This window comes from Coregonus clupeaformis, chromosome 20 (assembly GCF_020615455.1).
Source record: "Coregonus clupeaformis isolate EN_2021a chromosome 20, ASM2061545v1, whole genome shotgun sequence".
NCBI lineage: Eukaryota > Metazoa > Chordata > Actinopteri > Salmoniformes > Salmonidae > Coregonus > Coregonus clupeaformis.
The window spans coordinates 58,160,673-58,186,819 of record NC_059211.1 but is presented as its reverse complement, the minus strand read 5'-3'; the positions used below and the strand labels follow the sequence as shown (position 1 = coordinate 58,186,819).

The 26,147-nt window shown below is 45.5% G+C and overlaps 1 protein-coding gene across 1 annotated transcript; it reads left to right on the top strand.

The window, feature by feature from the left end:
• The first annotated feature begins 1,753 nt into the window (after positions 1-1,753).
• Positions 1,754-25,802, top strand: LOC121533948 (vascular endothelial growth factor receptor 2). The gene is made up of 29 exons (XM_041840332.2): positions 1,754-2,073; positions 3,199-3,295; positions 3,417-3,631; positions 5,304-5,425; positions 7,754-7,922; positions 8,172-8,308; positions 11,002-11,185; positions 11,394-11,511; positions 11,606-11,775; positions 12,009-12,165; positions 13,407-13,530; positions 13,623-13,731; positions 14,182-14,526; positions 14,685-14,831; positions 14,928-15,059; positions 17,962-18,068; positions 18,485-18,620; positions 18,738-18,842; positions 18,952-19,065; positions 19,521-19,609; positions 19,853-20,015; positions 20,188-20,405; positions 20,512-20,623; positions 20,735-20,834; positions 23,357-23,462; positions 23,607-23,755; positions 23,902-23,986; positions 24,074-24,159; positions 24,290-25,802. Exons 1-29 carry the CDS (start codon positions 2,004-2,006, stop codon positions 24,513-24,515), a joined length of 4,092 nt encoding a protein of 1,363 aa, XP_041696266.2. The 5' UTR covers positions 1,754-2,003; the 3' UTR covers positions 24,516-25,802.
• The last annotated feature ends 345 nt before the right edge of the window (positions 25,803-26,147 follow it).

Below are 26,147 nucleotides of genomic sequence, written 5' to 3'. Positions count from 1 at the left end.
AACATTTATGCTACTTTTACACAATGGTTACGATTCAAATGGAGTTTCCCATCTCCTCAAAAGTATCTCCCAGTGTCTGTTGGAAAGCAGACTGAACAAAGTTTTCCTCTAAGATTTTGCTTGTGCTTAGCTCTATTACGTTTCTTTTTATCCTAAATATTTCCCTAGTCTTTGCCGATGACAAGCATACCCATAACATGATGCAGCCACTACCATGCTTGAAAATATAAAGAATGGTGCTCAGTGATGTGTTGTTGGATTTGCATAACACTTTTTTATATTCAGGACAAAAAAATATTTTTTGCCGTATTACTTTAGTGCCTTATTGCAAACAGGATGCACGTTTTGGAATATTTTTATTCTGTACAGGCTTCCTTCTTTTCAATCTGTCATTTAGCTTAGTATTGTGGAGTAACTACAGTGTTATTGATCCATCCTCAGTTTTCTCCTATCACAGCCATTAAACGCTGTAACTGTTTTAAAGTCACCATTGGCCTTATGGTGAAATCCCTGAGCGGTTTCCTTCCTCTCCGGCAACTGAGTTAGGAAGGACGCCTATATCTTTGTAGTGACTGGGTGTATTGATACACCATCCAAAGCGTAATTGATAACTTCACCAATCTCAAAGGGATATAGGTGCCCTTCCTTGCGAGGCATTGGAAAACCTCCCTGGTCTTTGTGGTTGAATCTTTGTTTCACTTCTAAACTGAGGGGGGACCTTACATATAATTGTATGTGTGGTACAGAGATAGGGTAGTCATTAAAAAATCATGTTAACCACTATTATTGCACACTGAGTCCATGCAACTTTTTGTGTGACTTGTTAAGCACATTTTTACTCCTGTACTTATTTAGGCTTGCCATAACAAAAGGGTTGAATACTTATTGACTCAAGACATTTCAGCTTTTCATTTTAAATTCATTTGTAAAAAAAAAATAAAAAAAATACATATCCACTTTGACATTACATTTACATTTACATTTTAGTCATTTAGCAGACGCTCTTATCCAGAGCGACTTACAGTTAGCGCATACATTATTTTTATCGAACCCACAACCCTGGCGTTGCAAACGCCATGCTCTACCAACTGAGCTACATCCCCTGCCGGCCATTTTTATGAGGTATTGTGTCACAAAATCTCATTTAATCAATTTTAAGTTCAGGTTGTAACAACAACGTGGAAAAAGTCAAGTGGTGTGAATACTTTCTGAAGGCACTGTATCTGCTTCCCATGTCCTCTCCCCAGTGTTTTTATTTCATCATGTTACTCACCAATCAACTGCACTTTGATTCTTGTAGGCTATTTCCCCTCCAGTATAGGCCTATTGAGTAGATTTAAACCATTGTCAAATCCTAATACCTTAGTTCAATAGATAACAGGTAATTATGAGCAAACATTTGAAGGGGTAAAATATGTGTATGTGGTGTGTTTTGTAAAGTGAGCAGAAAAATTATTTTATGAAGTGAGATTATAAAATACAGGCATATACATGTGCAGAGTGGTGTGATGGCGTCTGAGTAGCCTACTGTGTGGAAATGCGCCTTGGCTATAGATCTAGCATTTGACCTCGTTCTTTGGGTCGATTTATCCAAGTTTCTTTGAAACAGTTCGGTTATGTTGAGAGATAACGGGTCGGGGGCTGAGGAGATGGGGACGCTCGCTCCTCCCTTGCGTTGTCTACCTCATCTCTCTGCTACAGCGCATTTCCACTGCTCGCTCCTAGCTGCGCTCCATCCTTCCTCCTCCACTGACTCAGGCGCCAAACTGTTGTGCACGACTCACTGTCAGACTGTAGTGACCTCAGTGCACTGCTGTGAAGGAGATTTACCTATTTTATTAAGTTCCGTGTGTTTTTGGCTCGTCATTTTGTCACATTGTCCAGTGGAATAGAAATAGTGTCGGTGTGCGTCAAGAGGTGATGAACGGATAGCCTTTGATTACTTCTGGAGTGAACTTGTATTGCGTGTTCATGCGGGGACAGTCCATATCTATTTTCGGACGATGGCAAAGGCATTCTCCGTCATGACTTTACATCTCGTAGGCATTATTATGGGAGTCAGCAGTGTGATTGGTAAGATGAAACAGAAAGAATATTTGTCAAATTGATTCAGTTTAATATGTCCTGAAAAAATCTAACGGCTACCTTAATGTGTTTCAATTGTGGTTTATTATAAGTTTACTAACACTAACAACTGTATTTAGATGTTTATTAGAATGACTTAAAATCATTTTAATGATTTTTTGTTAGGTATAAAAGTCTAAAATCTCAAATGTTCTATCTCACTAGGGCAGTAGACAATATAATAGAACATAGTTGAATGATTGATCATCAATTAGTAGAAGTTGTGTAATAATTGGTAACATCCACCAGTGCACATGCCAGGTATAAAATGTGATGCATTAGATCATTGCAATGTGTTCTCTTGTGATTCTCTTGTACAATTCCTCTTGGCCCCACATTCTGTTGTGGCTCTCATTCCCCCTGGCCCTTGGCCCTCAATCCGTTTAATAATCCATTCTGATTGGAAATCACTTCTCTTGAGGCAGTTTAGCAAATTAAGTAAGGGCTAAATATTCCACATTTCACCATGTAGCATACATGTCCAGGCCCTCACTGGCTGGAGGGCTGTATCCTCTAGAACAGGAACCCCACCTTAGGTGACATAGAGCTGGCCTATTGAGCCTGACCCAGCCCATCTGCCTCGGCTTCCTGTTTTGACACAGCTCCACTTCGCAATTTGCTGCAGAATAGCCCCAGAGTTAATAGAGTCCATGCCATGGGTGCAAAACATTTCTCCTGTCTGTGGTTTCCACTGTTGGGATGATTCAATAAACTGTATTTTATAATTGACTTATGGACATATTATTTTGTGTTCTGGCTATCAACATTCTAGTTGCAGAGAATAAACTATTATGTTTGAGGAATCTGGCATCACCCTACCAGAGTGCAACACTATACATGGATTCTGGGATTTGATAGGAGAGCAATAACCATAGTTGGAACCATTAACCATCTGATTTCATGTTCAGCCGTCACTCCCACTCAACACATTTCTATACACATGATTTAAGGTTGATTTGACATGACAGTAAGCAGTCGCATATTGATCTCCACTGTGTGGTAATGCTGACTGAACTGTTGAGATAAGCCAATCATCAGGGTGATTGACTGGCTGTTTCCCCTCTATTCCTACAGCGTTAGAACTCCGGTTCATGCCTGACCCCCCAACACTGAGCATCCAGGACAAGGTCCTCAGGATCAACACATCAGACTCGTTGGACATCACCTGCAGGTAAGACATACTGGAACCTGATTGGCCTCTCTCCCACAGAAGCCTCCATACAAGTCATCCATCCATCCAAATGTTCCCCTACTAACGATCATCATTGTCACTCCGTTCTTTGGTTCTACAGTGGCCGTCAGTACCTGGAATGGACCACATCCTATAATCGCATCCGTGCCGGCAGTCGTCTCTCCACTGTAGACTGCAGTGGGTCAGGATTCTTCTGCACCACATTACACATTTCCTCGGCCACTGTCAATGAGACTGGAGAGTATCGGTGCTCCTATAGAGACCTGGCTGTGAAGGATAGCAAAACCTCTGTGGCCGTTTATGTCCATGTGCAAGGTGTGCATCATCATTACCTCACTCTACCTGATCTGTTTTCCACATTTTGTTATGTTACAGCATTATTCTAAAATTGATTAAATTGTTTTTTTCCATCATCAATCTACACACAATACCCCATAATGACAAAGCAAAAACAGGTTTTTAGAAATGTATGCTAATTTATTACAATGGGAATATCACATTTACATAAGTATTCAGACCCTTTACTCAGTACTTTGTTGAAGCACCTTTGGCAGCGATTACAGTATTGAGTCTTCTTGGGAATGACGCTACAAGCTTGGCACATCTGTATTTGGGGAGTTTCTCCCATTCTTCTCTGCAGATCCTGCAGATCCTCTCAAGCTCTGTCAGGTTGGATGGTGATTGTCGCTGCACAGCTATTTTCAGGTCTCTCCAGAGATGTTCGATCAGGTTCAAGTCCGGGCTCTGGCTGGGCCACTCAAGGACATTCAGAGACTTGTCCCGAAGCCACTCCTGCGTTTTCTTGGCTGTGTGCTTAGGGTCGTTGTCCAGTTGGAAGGTGAACCTTCGCCCCATTCTGAGGTCCTGAGCGCTCTGGAGCAGGTTTTCATCAAGGATCTCTCTGTACTTTGCTCTGTTCATCTTTCCCTCGATCCTGACTAGTCTCCCAGTCCCTGCCGCTGAAAAACATCCCCACAGCATGATGTTGCCACCACCATGCTTCACCGTAGGTTTCTTCCAGACTTGGCACTTGTCATTCAGGCCAAATACTTTAATCTTGGTTTCATCAGACCAGATAATCTTGTTTACCATGGTCTGAGAGTCTTTAGGCGCCTTTTGGCAAACTCCAAGCAGGCTGTCATGTGCCTTTTACCGTCTGGCCACTCTACCATAAAGGCCTGATTGGTGGAGTGCTGCAGAGATGGTTGTCCTTCTGGAAGGTTCTCCCATCTCCACAGAGAAGCTCTAGAGCTCTGTCAGAGTGACCATATGGTTCTTGGTCACCTCCCTGACCAAGGCCCTTCTCCCCCGATTGCTTAGTTTGGCAGGGCGGCCAGCTCTAGGAAGAGTCTTGGTGGTTCCAAACTTCTTCCATTTAAGAATGATGGAGGCCGCTGTGTTCTTGGGGACCTTCAATGCTGCAGAAATTTTTTGGTACCCTTCCCCAGATCTGTGCCTCGACACAATCCTGTCTCGGAGCTCTACGGACAATTCCTTCGACCTCATGGTTTGGTTTTTGCTCTGAGATGCACTGTCAACTGTGGGACCTTATATAGACACGTGTGTGCCTTACCAATCATGTCCTGTCAATTTGATTTACCACAGGTGGACTCCAAGTTGTAGAAACATCTCAAGGATGATCAATGGAAACAGGATGCACCTGAGCTCAATTTCGAGTCTCATAGCAAAGGGTCTGAATACTTATGTAAATAAGGTATTTCTGTTTTTAATATATCATACATTTGCAAACATTTCTAAAAACCTGTTTTCGCGTTTTCATTATGGGGTATTGTGTGTAGATTGCTGAGGACATTTTAAAAAAGAATCAATTTTATAATAAGGCTGTAACGTAACAAAATGTGGAAAAAGTCAAGGGGTCTGAATACTTTCCGAAGGCACTGTATATGTACAGTATGAATTACATACTGTATGTTGTTGGCTCTTATTATGTCTTAAAACATCTTTATGTATTTGTGTTTTATTTCAGACTTTAAAGTGCCATTTGTGCCCTCTGACAAGGACTATGAGGTTGTGTTTATCAGTGAGGGAGTGCAGGTCATCATCCCATGCCGAGGGTCTGTGGAAGATCTCAACGTCACGCTACATACCGTAAGGACAGATCCACTGACTTTATTGTCCTTTTGGGGGGACATTTAAGGCATACTTGTTATATTTAAAAGACATTAAAACACAGAACAGTATTACAGTATGGGATACATGCAATAGATTCTGTTCAGAATGGAGTAAAATTTCCTGAAGTTATTCTATTGTGTCTTATTTTGTCTAAAGTTGACAACTAAGCCTTCTTCACTTCCAACCCACCTTTCCTCTAGTCTATCTGCATAATGTAGCAAACAAAGCCAGTTGGTAAAGGCCTTGCTCTCTCAGGTATGTTTTGTTAGACTGCAGGCTATGTGAGTGGCAGATAATGTCATCGCGGATTCTGAATAGAGTCTGTTGCATTGTTTCCATGTCAGATCAGGGGAACAATAAACTGAGTTTCCATTTCCTGTCTGGGTTGTCCCCACCTCTTCTCCTGGACAGATCAGTCAATATCTGATCTCTGGGACCTCATATATGGCCTGTAAGGTTCATTGGACATTTCACTGAAAATGAGGGTTGGAAAAACCACAACACCCTCTGACCTAGCGAGTGCTGACCAAGTGGTAAAACATCACTCATAATTTCCATGTGAGGGTTGGTCGGTCAGCACCACTACATAGAGTCAACCAACATAGAACCTGCTTTACTACATTTTGTAAAATCGATGAAGTTGTGATATCTGTAATTTTGTATACAGTGGGGAAAAAAAGTATTTAGTCAGCCACCAATTGTGCAAGTTCTCCCACTTAAAAAGATGAGAGAGGCCTGTAATTTTCATCATAGGTACACGTCAACTATGACAGAGAAATTGAGAAAATAAAATCCAGAAAATCACATTGTAGGATTTTTAATGAATTTATTTGCAAATTATGGTGGAAAATAAGTATTTGGTCACCAACAAACAAGCAAGATTTCTGGCTCTCAAAGACCTGTAACTTCTTCTTTAAGAGGCTCCTCTGTCCTCCACTCGTTCCCTGTATTAATGGCACCTGTTTGAACTTGTTATCAGTATAAAAGACACCTGTCCACAACCTCAAACAGTCACACTCCAAACTCCACTATGGCCAAGACCAAAGAGCTGTCAAAGGACACCAGAGACAAAATTGTAGACCTGCACCAGGCTGGGAAGACTGAATCTGCAATAGGTAAGCAGCTTGGTTTGAAGAAATCAACTGTGGGAGCAATTATTAGGAAATGGAAGACATACAAGACCACTGATAATCTCCCTCGATCTGGGGCTCCACGCAAGATCTCACCCCGTGGGGTCAAAATGATCACAAGAACAGTGAGCAAATATCCCAGAACCACACGGGGGGACTTAGTGAATGACCTGCAGAGAGCTGGTACCAAAGTAATAAAGCCTACCATCAGTAACACACTACGCCGCCAGGGACTCAAATCCTGCAGTGCAGACGTGTCCCCCTGCTTAAGCCAGTACATGTCCAGGCCCGTCTGAAGTTTGCTAGAGTGCATTTGGATGATCCAGAAGAGGATTGGGAGAATGTCATATGGTCAGATGAAACCAAATATAACTTTTTTGATAAAAACTCAACTCGTCGTGTTTGGAGGACAAAGAATGCTGAGTTGCATCCAAAGAACACCATACCTACTGTGAAGCATGGGGGTGGAAACATCATGCTTTGGGGCTGTTTTTCTGCAAAGGGACCAGGACGACTGATCCGTGTAAAGGAAAGAATGAATGGGGCCATGTATCGTGAGATTTTGAGTGAAAACCTCCTTCCATCAGCAAGGGCATTGAAGATGAAACGTGGCTGGGTCTTTCAGCATGACAATGATCCCAAACACACCGCCCGGGCAACGAAGGAGTGGCTTCGTAAGAAGCATTTCAAGGTCCTGGAGTGGCCTAGCCAGTCTCCAGATCTCAACCCCATAGAAAATCTTTGGAGGGGAGTTGAAAGTCCGTGTTGCCCAGCGACAGCCCCCAAAACATCACTGCTCTAGAGGAGATCTGCATGGAGGAAAGGGCCAAAATACCATTAAAAGTGTGTGAAAACCTTGTGAAGACTTACAGAAAACGTTTGACCTGTGTCATTGCCAACAAAGGGGATATAACAAAGTATTAAGAAACTTTTGTTATTGACCAAATACTTATTTTCCACCATAATTTGCAAATAAATTCATTAATAATCCTACAATGTGATTTTCTGGATTTTTTTTTCTCATTTTGTCTGTCATAGTTGACGTGTACCTATGATGAAAATTACAGGCCTCTCTCATCTTTTTAAGTGGGAGAACTTGCACAATTGGTGGCTGACTAAATACTTTTTTTCCCCACTGTATATCTATTATTATTTTTTGTGACCTTTTCATCAGAAGTTTCCCAAGAAAGAACTCTATCCGAACGGGAAGGATATGTTTTGGGATAGCATGAAGGGTTTCTCAGTTCCCAGTCACCTGATCAGCTATGCTGGAGTGGTCTTTTGTCAGACACACATACACAACGAGACCTACAAATCACCTCTCTACATTGTTGCTGTTGTTGGTAAGTGGGTTAGGTTTTAGTTTAGTGTATGAATCCTGTTTGATCCCCTCTATGCATCACTTAACTTGCCAAGGTCTCATTCAAAGTGTCAATGTAAGTTTGTGTTTATTTGTGTTTACATAACTTAATGCATGTGTGTGTTTATCTAAGTGTATTGTCTGCATGCATGTACCCTGTGTGTGTTTGTGAGTCTCAGGTGAACAATAGTCTGCTCACCGCTCCGCTGTGTCTCCCCTCCCTTCTTCGCAGGATATAAGATCCATAACCTCACCCTGACGCCGGCACATGAGAGGCTGTCTGTGGGGGAGAGACTGGTGCTCAACTGCACTGCCAACACAGAGCTCAACGTTGCCATTGACTTCACCTGGACACACCCTCTCAGCCTGGTCAGTATCCTGCATTGCCCACCCTTATAGACCGACTGTGATCACTAAATTAACATGAAATCACTGACTTAGGCTTTATTGACAGACATGTTACTCATCACACTGCTTTCAGGAACTTTTTTTAAAAACACAACTTCAGTTCAAGGCTGCCCTTATATAATTCATGGTATCATCTTCTCATGTACACTTAGGGGAGACTGGGGTAGGTTGCGACAAATGGGTTAAGTTGAGCCACCCTTGTTTTTAGGAAACTGTCACGATCGTCGAACACAGAGGACCAAGGCGCAGCGTGGAATACGAACATACTTTTATTTTTAATGATCGCACGAAACAAAACAACAAACGATACGAAATGTGAAGTCCTTGGTTACAATACAAACCATACGGAACAAGATCCCACAAACACTGTGGCAAAACAGGCTACCTAAGTATGGTTCCCAATCAGAGACAACAAGCAACAGCTGATTCACGTTGCCTCTGATTGAGAACCACACCGGCCAACATAGAAACAAATGAACTAGATAAACTCCCTAGCACACAAAACACATAGAAACCACACACCCTGGCTCAACATAACAGAGTCCCAGAGCCAGGGCGTGACAGTACCCCCCCCCCAAAGGCGCGGACTGCGACGGCGCCAAACATAAACCGAACAGGGGAGGGCCGGGTGGGCATTCCTCCTCGGAGGCGGTTCCGGCTCCGGGCTTGACCCCCACCCTCCAACAAACCCCCAAAAGCGCCCCTGGTCCGATCTGGCCCTGCTGGCCGGAGCTGGACTGAACACTGGTGGAGTGGATTGCTCTAGCTCCGGAGTGGAGCAGCTGACCGGTGCCGGACCAGGCACCGGTGGAACAGGCACGGGCTGTGCCGGACTGACGACGCCGCACCACAGGCTTGGTGCGGGGGAGCAGGGACGGGCCGGACCGGGCTGACGACGCGCACCATTGGCTTGGTGCGGGGAGCAGGGACGGGCCGAACCGGGCTGACGAGCGCACCACTGGCTTGCGTGCGGGGAGCAGGAACAGGCCGGACCGGGCTGACGACGCGCACCATTGGCTTGGTGCGGGGAGCAGGGACGGGCCGAACCGGGCTGACGAGCGCACCACTGGCTTGGTGCGGGAGCAGGAACAGGCCGGACCGGGCTGACGACGCCGCACCACAGGCTTGGTGCGGGAGCAGGGACGGGCCGAACCAGGCTGACGAAGCGCACCACTGGCTTGGTGCGGGGAGCAGGAACAGGCCGGACCGGGCTGACGACGCGCACCACAGGCTTGGTGCGAGGGACAGGAACAAGCCGGACCGTACTGGGGACACACACCACTGGCCCTACGCGGGGATCAGGAACGGGCCGGACCGGACTGGCAACACACCCCAGTACCTCTCGCCGTGCCTCTACATTCTCCTTCCCCCTGGTGACCAGTGACTCCCGTAACCTGGCGGCCTCCTTTGCCAACCCGCTGAACCACTCTATCCCGGCCTCCTGCTGCCCCGTCGTCCACGGCGTGAGCCCCTCCCTAAAAAATTTCTGGGCGTCTCTCCTCCCCGTGGGCCAGGCCTCCATGGCTCTCGCCAGACTCTCGCTCCTCTGCTCCCAAGTCCAGCCTCTCTCCTCCTCCCGCGGCTTGACCCAGTCAAGGTTGATGTCCTTTAGAGCCCTCTCTGGCGTTGGCTCCTGGACACGCTGCTTGGTCCGGTTATGGTGGGATCTTCTGTCACGATCGTCGAACACAGAGGACCAGGGGCGCTATGGGGGGTTTGTTGGAGGGTGGGATCTTGTTCCGTATGGTTTGTATTGTAACCAAGGACTTCACGTTTCGTATCGTTAAAAATAAAAGTATGTTCGCATTCCACGCTGCGCCTTGGTCCTCTGTGTTCGACGATCGTGACAGAAACAAACACAAAATTAATCATTTGATCAAATATTTAGGAAGAGGTCATCATTTCATGGAGTCTGTGAAGGAAGAAACCACATGGAAAAAGTGGTAAGCAAGTTAGATAAAAGACAAATACATTTATTGTATTAGAGGTTTCATGATGCTTGTATCTAAACCAAAGTAGATAATTGTAAGATTGTTCTATACAACAGTTGGGGTCTCTATAAGCTTCAATATGAGGTCCTAAACCTAGCATGAAAGTGCATCCTTGTAGCTGTGTGGGCTAATATAGTCTAAATGTTTGCCTTGGGGTAAGTTGAGCCAATGGTTGAGCCAATGGCAAGTTGAGCAAATTGAGGTGTTTTCTTCCCAGAAGTAATGCAAGGCATTAGTGCTGGGATATGAGGTAACAACAGGGCTTGGCCTATGTTAAAAGTGTTTTAAAAAGTACAAAGTGTTTGTTTGGTGTTACGCCTGTGTTAAAATATGTTAAAAATGATTAAAAGACAAAAAAGCGATTGTGATTGTGAAATGTGTAGGCAGCTTAACTTACCCTGTCTCGCGGCTTAATTTACCCCATACCCGGACAAGCTATATTTTCAAAACTGTAATGTTTACATGAATTCATACTATTTCCAGGGATACACAACATCCTGAAATATATATAGATATCTTTGTTAGAAAGAATACTATATTTCCCTTGACAGAGGGATGCTGAATGTAGAAAATTGCTCAACTTACCCACTCTCCCCTATACCAGTCTTTAGGTTGATTTATGGAGCTCTTATCCCCTCGCTCTCCCTTCTGCCCCTCTTGCAGGCCCCAGTGAATGGCTCTGTGCGGGCCTACACCACGTCACACAAGAAGAAGCTGTGGAACCATCTAGAGCTTTCCAATAAACTAATAGTGGAGAATGTGACTGTCAACTACACAGGAGAATACAAATGCACAGCCTCCAGTGGACAAATGGTCAAAAGTGCATCTACATCTCTCATGGTCTATGGTAGGTACACCAGGTTCTTAGTGATTTAAGCCTCATCAGTTGTCCAAGGTACATAGTCCGGAGGTTTTGCAGAGAGTTTGCGGATATCCTCTTGTTGGTTTAGATTGAATATTTCCCCTGCTCAGTTTTTTTGGCACAATAATCCATTATGTTATTTTGTGACATTGAATTGTTCTGATGACGTTTGTGTTGTTTTTGTTGTCATTAGAAAAGCCTTTTATTGTTTTCGATGACCACAAGTGGGTTAAGGTTCTGGGGGTGAACGTTAGCCAGACCACTAAGATACCAGTCAAGTTCGACGCCTACCCAGAACCTACAGTCAGATGGTATGTTGATCATGTACAGTAATTATATATATACTTGCAGTAGTTTGTATTGTATTTTAAGTAATTTAAATGTAACCTGTCCTTAATTCTGCAGGTACAAGAATGGCCAGCTTATCAGTAAGGATGACTATCGATTTAAACCTGCCAGGGACTCTCTCACAATCCTTGAAATTACTGAGAACGATGCTGGGAATTACACCGTGGTCTTGACCAATAAGATAAGAAAAGAAGAGAAGAGTCGCTCTGTCCAGGTCTTGGTCAATGGTATGTACCTCCTCTCTACCATTCCTCTCTCACTACTCTCTCCAGTTTTCTCTTCCTCTCCCCTCTCTCTCTTCCCTCCCCTTTGTCCTATAATTTCCCCCTCTCTTTCTCCTTTATACTGTACCTCTGTCTTAGACTTAAATTGTGATGTGACCATTGCCTCGTTCATACTGCTCTTAGCCCAGGGCCATGTGGAGTTTGCACCTGTCAAGTCTTGGTTCATGTCTCCTCAGTCCGTCCCCATATCATTGAGAAGGGGGTTGCCATGGACATGGATGTCCACATGTATGGCAGCAGCCCCACCCTCAGGTGCACCGCCCGTGGAATCCCCACCCCCACACACATCCAATGGCAGTGGATGTCCAGAGAGGACTGCCCAATCATCTTCCAGTAAGTCTCACATTCACTGTGTGTGTGTATGTTCGTGCGCGTGTGTGTAACCTCACCCTGATGCTCCTCAGATGGTCATTGTCAACAGGTTGTTGATTCTGTGGAGGAAATACAGCATTCTAGATGTTGATGAAAGCATTAACAGAGTCAATGAGTGTGCCCTCTGACTTGCATCAGATAAGTGGATGTGCTTCATACTTCTCACAGTAAGTTGTGTGCATAGACTGAGAAAAACATGAAGACCAAGCTTATCTTTGTGTGTTTGTATGATGTTGTATGTGTTTTCCATATGATCCCAGTATTATCTATGGATTATGCTTAGCCTTGTATTCAAGAGAACTTTGATGATTAAGTCTCTTAGGAAGATTGTGATTGGGTAAAGCTGGGGCTTTAGAATGGGTTGTGATTAGTGAATGGGCCCCTCAGGTATGCAGTAATGTGAGGATTGTTGATAGAGTGGTTGGAGTGTATGGTCCAGTCCACTGCACATACCATCAGTAAGGCCTTATCTTCAGCCTGCACATCCAAGCACTTCCTCAGTCCTGGTCAGGGTTTCCTGTTGTTCCCATTGCAATACTCTGTCTAAAGGCTTCTTCCTGTGAAACCCCATCTCTACCTCCTCGTCTTCCCTCAATCCTTCACTACCACCACTCCATCACTCCAATCATCTCTAGCTCCCCGTTTTACATTTACATGTTCCCTCTCCACTCTACCACTCTACCACTCTCTCTCTCTCTCTCTCTCTCTCTCTCTCTCTCTCTCTCTCTCTCTCTCTCTCTCTCTCTCTCTCTCTCTCTCTCTCTCTCTCTATCTCTCTCTCTCTCTCTATCTCTCTCTCTCTCTCTCTCTTTGTCTCTCTCTCTCTCTCTCTCTCTTTGTCTCTCTCTCTTTGTCTCTCTCTCTCTCTCCCTCTATTTCTATGCTACTCTTTTCTCCTGCTCCTTTGCTTGCGTTCTGGTCGCTACTGTAGTGGTGTGTTTGTTGACGGTCCTACCCACTCCAGTCTGTAAATAAATGACATAACCTCTCCTGAAATAACCATCTCCCAGCTGAGAACAGGGACCAATAAACCCATAGACCAGGGACCTACATATTATATTTATAAAGATCATAGTTGTCTTTTTACATTTGTGTGTGCATGTTTATTTGTGTTTGTGTATGTACGGTGCTGTGCTTATATGGATCTTCTGTGTCTGATTATAGCAGTGTGTCAGTTGAGTGATCTTGGTTTTGTCCTGCAGGTCAGGAGTGGTGAACTCTGGGGTCAAGCTGGAGGGCTGTACCAAATGGAGGGACATCAGCAATACCACAGGGCAGGAGAATCCTATCGATCGAATTAGCACTAACACAGATCACTTACACAAGGTCAAGACCATTCCTTCCTCTCTAAGTGATCGCAGTCATTTATGATATCAATTAATCAGCAAAATAACAGTAAAGCTCATGTTTGTCTGCAGACTGTGAGTTCTCTAAAGATCCAGAAAGCCAAGGTCCACGCCCTCTACAGATGCTTGACTTCTAACAAAGCAGGACAAGATTCACGAAACATCCTTTTCCATGTGACACGTAAGCTTCTTTTTATGTTTCTTCTGTTCTTTTTGTTTGTGTTCATTGGTGCATCATGCACAGGCCGTGCACAGACCTTTGGAGGGGCAGGTGCTCAAAGTGAACCCCCGCCCCCTAATTATCCAATTGTCCTGTAGCCACATTTCTGCATACATATCTTTTAGCATAGGCCTTTATTTCCTTCAAAATCACACTCATCAAGCTAGCTAGCTATGCTGTTGAAACAATCTAAATTAGCTAGTTTGAAGGGCAATTCATAGACTAAAAGTGAAATAAAAATGTAATTATAAAAAAACGCATCCAATCTGAAAGTGCACTTTTCTAATAGGAGGGCAAAAGGGCAGGTGCTCAGGCACCCTTAGACCTCTATCTGTGCACGTGCCTGATCATGCATTAGAACACCTCATGATTGTGTGTGTGTGCGTGTGTGCATGATTGTTGGCTCTACAGGTGGTCTGGAGCTGAGTGTGTCTCCGTCCCAGCAGCCCATTGAGCAGGACCAGGTGGTTCTGAGGTGTAAGGCAGACAGGCTGTTTTATGGAAACCTAGCCTGGTTCCGTGTGGGGAATGTGTCTGACCCAGAGCAGGTCCCAGCCGTGCAGCCCTGTCAGGCACTGTTCCTGTCCCAGGGGCCCCTATCCCAGGCTGTCCTGTCTGGCCTGCAGGGCACCAACGTCACCCTGGAGCTGCCCCTGACCAACGTGTCTCGGGGGGACCAGGGGGTGTACGCCTGCCAGGTGGAGAACATCAAGACTGGGGAGAGGACCTGTCTCCTCCGACACCTCACCCTCAGAGGTCTGTACCTGGACCATATTTATCAGTCAACTCCTCCACAATCACTTGGACCACTCTAACAGGCCCTTAACCAAGGTTCTCTCATGGGCACCGCATCTTTCCAGATCTAGTCTAGTGTTTGGGAGAATCTTTAGAGTCTTTTCTCCTTGTTTTTGTAGCTCTCGAGGCTGCGAGGATCCTGAACAATTTGACAGACCAGAGAGTGAACGTCAGTGCGACGACCATGCTAATATGTGAGGTGACCGGGACACCCACCCCGACCGTGATGTGGACCAAACACAACCAAACAGTGGTGGAGGGCTCAGGTAAGGGCATGACCCAATGGTTAATAATACCACTTCTACTTTGTGTTACGTAAAGTACGATACTGGTATTAATGCCATGGTCTCTTTTTGCCACAGGTGTGATTCTGAGCCGATTGAACCGTACCCTGACCATCCAGCGTGTGAAGAAGGAGGACAGTGGTCTGTATACTTGTACTGCCTGTAACAGCCGTGGCTGCGACGCATCTCAGGCCTACCTAATCACTGAAGGTCAGTGACCGCACTACGGGAAACTGAATCACAGCACCACAGGACAGGAAACACCACTAATCACCCTGCAGACATGATGCAGTATTACAGAATGCCTGTATGTTCTGTTCTCTGGTGGTGTAACCATAACCAAAAGATGGCACAGCCATAACCAAAGAGGGATTCATACCACAATGAATATGTTAAGTTTTAACATGATGTCTTACCCATAAACTCAGTCTTACCCAAAATGTCCTATATAGCTAGGCCATTCATTCATTTATTGATTTATTTATAGCTGGCCTCAAGGTTTCCCTGATTCACCTCCCACTTAAGACATTTTGTTATATCAAAGATGAAGTGTATAAATAGCTATTCCTCCGCGGGGCAGGAAGCGGGCCCGGTTAGAGCACATCCTCCTGGGAGTTTCAGAATACAAAACAATCAGAAGCCCAGCGAGGACAAAGGGAGAGGCCAGCCCTGGCCCCCTGCTCCAGCTCCCCTCTCTCCCTGTTCTTTTAGAACACTGAGACACAGCAACAAACAAACAGACGTGCAGAGAGTGAGCAGCCTGGGCCTACGTGACCCGGGCCCCGCCACAGGCCAGTGGCCACTTGCCCGTCACCCAGTCAGAGCTCAGGGTCTCTCAGGCGCCAGACAGCGAGCCTCACTAACGAGTCAGGACAGAGGACAGAGGCTGCCTCAGCTCACTAACGAGAAGTTCATCTTATACGTGGGCGGAGGACGAGAGAGGGATATTGGGAGAACAAGATAGAGAGAAAATGGGATAGAGATGGAAAGAGAGAGAAGGATGGCAATGTTAACGATGGGGTAGATCATTAGAGTTCTACAGCTTGTAGTCACAGATTTCTGGTGTAATGACAGTTTTTTCCTAGGTTGACTTTGGTCAGAGTGGTGCTGACCCCAGAACATTTGTTATGACTAGATAGAATAGCAGGTCTGCTCACAGCCTGAATTCCAACAGTGGCCTTCCTCCAATACAAACACGCACACAGACACACAGGTTTCCTGAAACCGTGTTCCTCCTAGCTTGGTACTAGGCAAATACTCCAAATTCCAAACTGACAGAGACAATCTATTTCAAAAGAAAAAACACAGAACTATGAAAATTGTAAATGAAATACAATTTTGTCAAGTCATTGACATTAGATCTGACTGACATGCTGAAAGCTGTCTGTTATGAAATAGTGTTAGAAAAATATGTTCTGGCTGACATACAGTGGGGAGAACAAGTATTTGATACACTGCCGATTTTGCAGGTTTTCCTACTTACAAAGCATGTAGAGGTCTCTAATTTTTATCATAGGTACACATTAACTGTGAGAGACGGAATCTAAAACAAAAATCCAGAAAATTACATTGTATGATTTTTAAGTAATTAATTTGCATTTTATTGCATGACATAAGTATTTGATACATCAGAAAAGCAGAACTTAATATTTGGTACAGAAACCTTTGTTTGCAATTACAGAGATCATACGTTTCCTGTAGGTCTTGACCAGGTTTGCACACACTGCAGCAGGGATTTTGGCCCACTCCTCCATACCTTCTCCAGATCCTTCAGGTTTTGGGGCTGTCGCTGGGCAATACGGACTTTCAGCTCCCTCCAAAGATTTTCTATTGGGTTCAGGTCTGGAGACTGGCTAGGCCACTCCAGGACCTTGAGATGCTTCCTACGGAGCCACTCCTTAGTTGCCCTGGCTGGGTGTTTCGGGTCATTGTCATGCTGGAAGACCCAGCCACGACCCATCTTCAATGCTCTTACTGAGGGAAGGAGGTTGTTGGCCAAGATCTCGCGATACATGGCCCCATCCATCCTCCCCTCAATACGGTGCAGTCGTCCTGTCCCCTTTGCAGAAAAGCATCCCCAAAGAATGATGTTTCCACCTCCATGCTTCACGGTTGGGATGGTGTTCCTGGGGTTGTACTCATCCTTCTTCTTCCTCCAAACACGGCGAGTGGAGTTTAGACCAAAAAGCTCTATTTTTGTCTCATCAGACCACATGACCTTCTCCCATTCCTCCTCTGGATCATCCAGATGGTCATTGGCAAACTTCAGATGGGCCTGGACATGCACTGGCTTGAGCAGGGGGAACTTGCGTACGCTGCAGGATTTTAATCCATGACGGCGTAGTGTGTTATTAATGGTTTTCTTTGAGACTGTGGTCCCAGCTCTCTTCAAGTCATTGACCAGGTCCTGCCGTGTAGTTCTGGGCTGATCCCTCACCTTCCTCATGATCATTGATGCCCCACGAGGTGAGATCTTGCATGGAGCCCCAGACCGAGGGTGATTGACCGTCATCTTGAACTTCTTCCATTTTCTAATAATTGCGCCAACAGTTGTTGCCTTCTCACCAAGCTGCTTGCCTATTGTCCTGTAGCCCATCCCAGCCTTGTGCAGGTCTACAATTTTATCCCTGATGTCCTTACACAGCTCTCTGGTCTTGGCCATTGTGGAGAGGTTGGAGTCTGTTTGATTGAGTGTGTGGACAGGTGTCTTTTATACAGGTAACGAGTTCAAACAGGTGCAGTTAATACAGGTAATGAGTGGAGAACAGGAGGGCTTCTTAACAGGTCTGTGAGAGCCGGAATTCTTACTGGTTGGTAGGTGATCAAATACTTATGTCATGCAATAAAATACAAATTAATTACTTAAAAATCATACAATGTGATTTTCTTGATTTTGTTTTAGATTCCGTCTCTCACAGTTGAAGTGTAGCTATGATAAAAAATTACAGATCTCTATATGCTTTGTAAGTAGGAAAACCTGCAAAATCGGCAGTGTATCAAATACTTGTTCTCCCCACTGTACTTGCATAATGAAGAGATAAATACCCTTGTACAGTGTACTGTAGTTCATATACTGTCATTGATCTCACTCTGGTTATTGTATTGATTATAGGAACGGAGGAGAAGACTAATGTGGAGCTGATTGTTCCAATTGGCTCTGTGGTCATCGCCATGTTCTTCTGGCTACTCATCGTCTTCGTCATCCGCAGCAAGAAAAGAGTAAGACTACCCTTCTCCTCTTCCCCAGAACCTTTCACTCGTTTTCACAATCCTGCCACACACTACCCCACACACACTATGCTACACACACAGTGGGCTGGGTCTGACAGATGAGAAGTGACTGGTCTAGCTCTGTGTCCACACTCCTTTGTATTAGGGAACAACAGAGCCTCATTCTGCTGCCAGAAGTCACATAGCCCTCCCTCCGTCACTGGCCTGGCCTGGCATGGCCTCTCACTGATGGGCCAGAGAAGAAACTGAAAGGGGACTGAGGAGACTAAGACATGACACATGACAAAAAACTCCAATAGTGAAACACATGAGGGGGACTGCCATGGGTGGAAGAGCACTGTTGGTCATTATTGTGAATATTCATGTCTGTTTTCTCTCTCTCACTCCCTTCTCTCTCTCTCTAGCCAAATAATGGGGATATGAAGACAGGTTACCTGTCCATCATCCTGGACTCTGAGGACATGCCCATGGACGAGCACTGTGAGAGGCTCACATACGATGCCAACAAGTGGGAGTTCCCTTGTGACAGGCTGAAGCTAGGTGAGACTTTCAGATCCTTATAGGTCAAGGTTCTGTGAGAAAGAGATGTTATACACACATTAAGTGAGACTTAAGTTTTATATCCACTGTCTGAAATGATACATGGTGTGTTTAAAGGGGACCAATTGGGGCAAGGAGCTTTTGGACAGGTAGTAGAGGCAGCTGCCTTTGGCATAGAGAAGGCCAGTACCTGCACCACAGTGGCAGTCAAGATGCTGAAAGGTGAGTGCAACTCCTTCTCATCCCCTACACACATGCAAGCAACACACACACACACACACACACACACACACTGAATGAGCTGATTGAGTGTTATCTCTGTCCAACACAGAGGGAGCCACCTCCAGTGAGTACCGTGCGCTGATGTCAGAGCTGAAGATCCTCATCCACATCGGCCACCATCTCAATGTGGTCAACCTGCTGGGGGCCTGCACCAAACCAGGGAGTGAGTCATCACATTATGAACACACACTAACACATTTCATATTTCACATATTTAATATTTCACTTTCCCCATGCCAATATCCTCCACCTTTCTTTTTTATTTCTTTTTCTCTCTGGCCAATTCTGGTTCTACCTTTCTTGGCCCCCCTTCCTCCTCCTCGTCCACTTGTGTTCTGCACATTGTGTTCATCAGGAAGTATCTACTTTGTTAGCGGTGAGAGGCGGAGTTTAACAAGCATGCTCTGTCTGTCCTAATTGTATATCTCCTCAACCCCAGAGAGGAGGCCATGTTCCGGCAATTGGAGAAGATGGCCTCTGTTTCCATGTCCTCTCTCTCTTTCTCACTTCTTCGCTTTCCACACAAACATTCTACAGTGCTCCAATAAAGTGATGATCTTCCTCTGATGTTTAACATTTTCTCCCTCCATCTCCCTTCGTCCCTCCCTCTCCCCTCAGGTCCATTGATGGTGATTGTGGAGTACTGTAAAAACGGCAACCTTTCCAGCTACTTAAAAAGCAAGCGTGGAGAGTACAGCCCCTTCAAGGTAAATGTGCCGTGCCCCAGCTACAATAGCCTGTAAAGCCCCGCCAGCCTCTGATATGGTTACACTGGTCCCAGACCATTACACAACTGTTCTCCACGACACTCTCACATTGTCTGCCTGATCCGCTGAACTGCCAGCTTCCATTTTATGTTGTATTGTTAGGGCCAGGAGTTTTCCAGCCCAGTTTTTCAATTGGATTTTTGGTCCTTGATCCTTTGATATGCAATTTCTCCATGGTAACAGAGGAGGAGGCCGCGGTCTAATCAGTTGGAGCGGATGGGGGAGGACGTGACTGAGGGGGACCTGGGTTTGGGGACCAGCACCCACCTGGATATCTGCACTGGGACAGCAGTCTGCTCCAGACTGGGAGAGGAGAGCGCTGTCAGCCACATAGAGGAGGAGGATGGTACTGCAGCTCTAAACCTCCATACTCACCACATGCAAATACTGTACATATCACCCATATCCACCACTGCGCTGATCACAAGGTATACTGTATGATGTGATGATGTAAACTCACCACTGTATTTGTTATGATATGTATGCTTTTACTAAATGATCAATTTAACCCCATGCAGAGTATTGTGAGTGGGAGGAGCACCTGACCGTGGAGGACCTGATCAGCTACAGTTTCCAGGTGGCCAAGGGCATGGAGTTCCTATCCTCTCGCAAGTGCATCCATCGGGACCTGGCAGCTAGGAACATCCTGCTCTCAGAGAACAACATTGTAAAGATCTGTGACTTTGGTCTGGCCAGAGACGTCTACAAAGATCCCGACTACGTCCGCAAGGGAGATGTAAGTTACTAAGAACACATTATAAACCATGCATTATAAACCTCAGACACTAAAAGTGGTTATGACGTCTTATAAACTGTGCTATAAATTGTGATTCTCTCTACAGGCGCGGCTCCCTCTGAAATGGATGGCTCCTGAGACCATCTTTGACCGGGTCTATACCACACAGAGTGACGTGTGGTCCTTTGGGGTCCTACTCTGGGAGATCTTCTCTCTAGGTGAGCCAGGTTACCAACAGTACCGCTGTTGTGTCCTGTGCACGTGACAAACTTTGATTTGATTAACCCTAACTGTAACTGATAATGTAACGGTTGTTCTCTCTACCACAGGGGCATCGCCCTACCCTGGTGTTGGTATTGATGAGGCCTTCTGCAGGAGGCTGAAGGAAGGGACCAGAATGAGAGAGCCAGACTACGCCACCACTGAGATGTGAGTGGGCTAATGAGAACATAGTACAAGTTATTACATACAGAATCCTACTATTGTCACGATCGTTTACGAACGAGAAGGACCAAGGCGCAGCGTGATATGCATTCATATTTATTTCACGAATAAACGCACAACCAAAACAACAAACGAACGTGACGTTCAAGGTAGACAAATAACATACCTCACACGGAACAAGATCCCACAACTAACAGGTGCCAAAAGGCTGCCTAAGTATGGTCCCCAATCAGAGACAACGAGCAACAGCTGCCTCTGATTGGGAACCAAACAGGCCAACATAGATCTACACATTCTAGATCTTAAACATAGAACATCAACATAGCAAACACAACACAGAAAATACACACCCTGACTCAACAAATACAAGTCCTAAGAGTCAGGGCGTGACACTACCCCCCCAAAGGTGCGGACTCCGACCGCGCCACATAAACATAACAGGGTAGGGGCCGGGTGGGCACTCCGCCTCGGAGGCGGATCCGGCTCCTGGCGTGACCACCACTTACTCTCCACCTCCCTGTTGCGCCCCTGGTCTGGTCTGGACCTCGGCGCGCAGCTTCCCCTCTCCTTCCTCCCACGACGTACCAAGACCTGTCTGGACCCTGGTGTGGGAGACCCCGAACCTGGAGAGGGGCTGACGTCTGGACTGGAACCGCTGACTGGAGCTGGATCAGGCACTGGTGGAGCGGATTGCTCTGGCTCCGGAGTGGAGCCGCTGACCGGAGCTGGACTAGACCCCGGTGGAGCGGATTGCTCTGGCTCCGGAGTGGAACAGGCACGGGCCGTGCCGGACTGGACACACACACCACTGGCTTGGTGCGGGGAGCAGGAATGGGCCGTGCCGGACTGGACACACGCACCACTGGCTTGGTGCGAGGGACAGGAACAGGCCGGACCGGGCTGGCGACGCGCACCACTGGCATGGTGCGTTTCTCCTCTCCTACCTGGGCATCCTCATTCATCGCCCTCCGGTAATGGACGGCCTCCTCCTCCGTGATTCTCCCCCAACCGAGGAGGACATCTACTAACGTAACCTCCTGTTTAATTCCCGGCGTTTGCTCCTGAACACGCTGCTTGGTCCTATTTTGGTGGGATCTTCTGTCACGATCGTTTACGAACGAGAAGGACCAAGGCGCAGCGTGATATGCATTCATATTTATTTCACGAATAAACGCACAACCAAAACAACAAACGAACGTGACGTCCAAGGTAGACAAATAACATACCTCACACTGGTCTGGACCTCGGCGCGCAAACACAACACAGAAAATACACACCCTGACTCAACAAATACAAGTCCTAAGAGTCAGGGCGTGACAACTATGTACATTAACATTGTTGCATGAGGCTATAGATAACTCGATGTGGACCTAGTGTATTATAGTGCATTATAAACCCAGTAGTTTTGGTCCTGGATGCTGATTGGCTGAAACCGCATTTTAGCCTTGTGTATATCTGACAATATACCACAGGTATGACACACAAATAATTGTTTATTGTTTTATGTATGTTGGTAACCAATAGGGATGGGCATTTGAAATAATTTCCCTATTTGAATAATATAATGAAATGTTTTTGGATATCCAAGATAGTCGAAATACGTGTAAAAAAATACGTTTGGGAACTGTCTTGCTGCGCAGCCTGCGCCACTTGGGAGAGAGGTGCAGCTCAGTTTGCTTGCAGCAGTGCGGGAGATGGGCAGGGGTCGGTGTGTTTGACACGGGAGGGAGAGAGGGGGAGAGAGAGAGAGAGATCACCCATACAGCCTTGCGATAGTTAGACATCCCATCTTGTAATGCTTGTCTTTACTGCATCAAATTGATGTAAAGAAGCTAGCTAAGATAGCCAGGTATGTTAGCCAGCTAGCTAGCTACCTAGGCTAATTGAGGCTATTTTGCTGCGTTTCCCATCCATTCAGTTTCATTGTTTAATCCGTTCAGATTAAACAACAGCATTGCTGATGGTTGCTCATTGTAGCCTACTCCTTCTCAATTAGCTAACTTAAATACGTAATTTTTATCCATTTTGCATTGATTAGAGATCTCCCACGTCTCCTTGCTACACATGGAGCCTCTGACTGTAGTGCCATGTTGATTAGCCAACAATAACAACAAACGCGTGAAACCCGTATAGTCTACAGTATGTATTTTAATGGGGTGCACCATAGGTCATAAAAACTACATTCAAATGTTTGTTGTTTTATTAAATTAAGAATTTCAAATGTCATGGTATGTCCTTGTGTGTAACAATGTCACATAGATAATTTAATTTAATTTAGACAAAGCATTTTCATTGTTAAAATAGGCCTATGATTTTTTCTTCTAAAAAATGTATACTATCGCAAGTATTCAAATACTAATGTCAGTTCGGATATTAGAATATTTGAATAGCCTTGCCCATCCCTAGTAAACAGTTTATTATAGCAATAAGGCACCTCAGGGGTTTGTGGTATATGGCAAATATACCCTTGGGCCTTTTTGCTTAAATGTAGTGATTTGCTCTCTTAGATATCAAACCATGTTGGACTGCTGGCTGGACAAACCCACAGACAGACCAAATTTCACCGAACTCGTAGAACATCTGGGAAACCTCCTACAGGCCAGCGCTCATCAGGTGACTGTGATTGTGTGTACATGTATACATGTGTTTGAAAAATGTTTTGGGTATAAGAGGTATGGGCGTGTCTTCATCTTATTGTGTGTGTATGAGATGAGAGAGTGAGGTCTGAGAGTGTAATTGGTGTGTGTTTATCTTCAGGATGGGAAGGACTACATCCCTCTGACAGCAGTGGAGGTGGAGGGGAACTCACTCAGCCCTGAACCCAGGAACCCCTTCACCAGGATCATCAGAGAGGAAACCCCCGACCCCCAGATACACTACGACAACGCACCCCCGATCACCCTCGGGTCAGCAAGCATGCATCACATTGATGTGTCACAAATGAAACCCTCATTTAATGGACTACCTTTGCACAATTTGTATGAACACTTGTTAGTTGTTAGATTAACTTGTGGGGCCGAGCTGTTGACCCTCCCCTCACTGCTCCTTATAGGCTCTCCCAGCAGAGTGACAGGTGTAATCAACCACTCAGTGTGAAGACCTTTGACGACATCCCTGTGGAGCATAGCATCATCATGGTGAGTGTCTCCATGGTCACACACAGTGTCCCTCCCCCTCACATATCAACAGCCAATGAACAGAGTCCCTGTGGGTGTTTCCTACAGAAGGGTCAGACGGACAGCGGTATGGGCCTATCACCAGAGGAGATGAAGAGTCTGGACCATCAGCCTCACCGCATGCCCAACTTCAGGTGAGTTCACAGGACTATAACCCCCAACCCTAATGGTGTTGTGTGATAATCAAGACTCTCATGGCATTGGTATATTTGTTTGTTACTATATTTGTTTATTTAGTTATAAATTCCTCACGTCCTCCCCCAGCCACATCCGGCGATGTAAGAGTAAGGAGTCCCTGGCCTCTGAGTCGTCCAATCAGACGAGTGGGTACCAGTCAGGCTACCACTCAGATGACACTGACGCCCCCATTTATGCTAATGAGGAGATGATCATGAAGAGAAGCATTCAGAAGAAGCCGCTGCCGCCCAAAACAGCAGGCAAGTTCAGTGTTGAGGTGCGCTACAGTGCACCCCCTGTTTTTATTCCCTAATGGTCACCACCATCATCACTAGCACTGTTCCCCTCAATGCCCACAAAATTTACCCCTCTCCTTGAGCCTGGTTTTGTACAGTTTACCCTCCCCTTAGGCAGCACACAGAAGGACCCTCGGGTGACCATCAGGAACAATCACATCACATGTAATAGTGCCTTATACATTTAATTGTTTATTCTGTCGAAGTATTTTCATAAGAGATAAATGTAATATATTCAATGGGATTGTTAAAGGTTGTATGCTGTAGAAAACCCTCTCTCAGGCCCTGGGACACAGAGACACAACTTTGGGACTTCTAATTCTGTGTGACTTCTAACTGCACCAAGTAAGCGCCCCACCCCCGCTGGAGCCTAAACCCGCTGGTCATAAACTGGCACTTCACACCTCTGTTGCTAGGCCGGGTTGCCTTATCACACCGTGGGGTCAGCTAATCACAGGCAGTTATTTGGGGTCACAGATCCCCAATTCCTGCCTCTTTCTCTTAGTCTTCAGCAGCAGTGGCAGCATGAGGAGCTCTCTCAAACCTCTACCCTGCACACCAACAGCTGGGCCACAACCCAAGGACCTTTCTACTGCAGACCTAGACTTTCCCAACACACGCTAGTGTTAGTGCAAACCACTTCTACTAGTCCTACCTTGCTACGTTGGTGTGTGTGTGTTAAGTGAGTGCAATAAAGTGTGTTCTGTACATCCGTCTCCTACTGGTCATTACCACGCCTTCAAACAGAGGCGTCGGGATGATTGTACCTATATTTAACTGGCACCTCTTTCGGAGACCGCCACTACGCGCTCTTTTTCATCTGTGCTAATTCATGTTTGTTAAGACCACTGTTTTTAGCGAGCATTTGGAATGCTATCATGTTCACACAGAAAATGGAAGGTCAGTGGAACCTAGCCACAGGGCCACACCCACTTCCTGAGAAGCAATCTGCCCACTTCCTCTATTGCAGGAAATGGCAACTCTAATTTGAGACAATTGAATGAGCAAATGTTTTCTTTCTTTTTCTGTCAATTGTGTCTTATTGGACGAAGCCAGTCTACATCATGTGGTTTTATCAAATGCAACACCTTTCCATTTTTGTAAGGAAAGGTTTATATCAGATTATTTTGCTTTTTCTAGATTGTTCTTGCCTCTCAATTGTACAGTTTATTACAATTAATGTTGTCTTTGTTATAGTTCTTACCTTATTTTATTGAAACCAATATCTACTTTACTAAACTTGTAAATGTAACTAGTTTTATAAAATAAATATATGTGCGTGCGTGTACATGCGCAGACCCCTCTTTTCCTGTCTCTGTCAAATTTACCCTGAGGTGACAATACTTTCCCATCTTGGCTATTCTGTATGTGTGTGTGTTTGTATAATACCTTGGGTATTTTCTTATGTATATCCAGCCTTTAAATAGATGCTCAGAATAGCCCAGACAAGGCCTGTGTGACATGGCTCAGAATGGTGAGGGCAATGTAAAAAAAACATTTTAATTCATGCAGATCTAATACCTGTACAACTACTTTGGAGCCTTGATACTAATTGTGGCAAGTTTGTAACTGTTTTGTGTTCAGTTATTTGTTGTGAGTGGGCATCTTTACTGGGTTCTGTTGAGGTTTATTTGACCTCTGACCCGCAC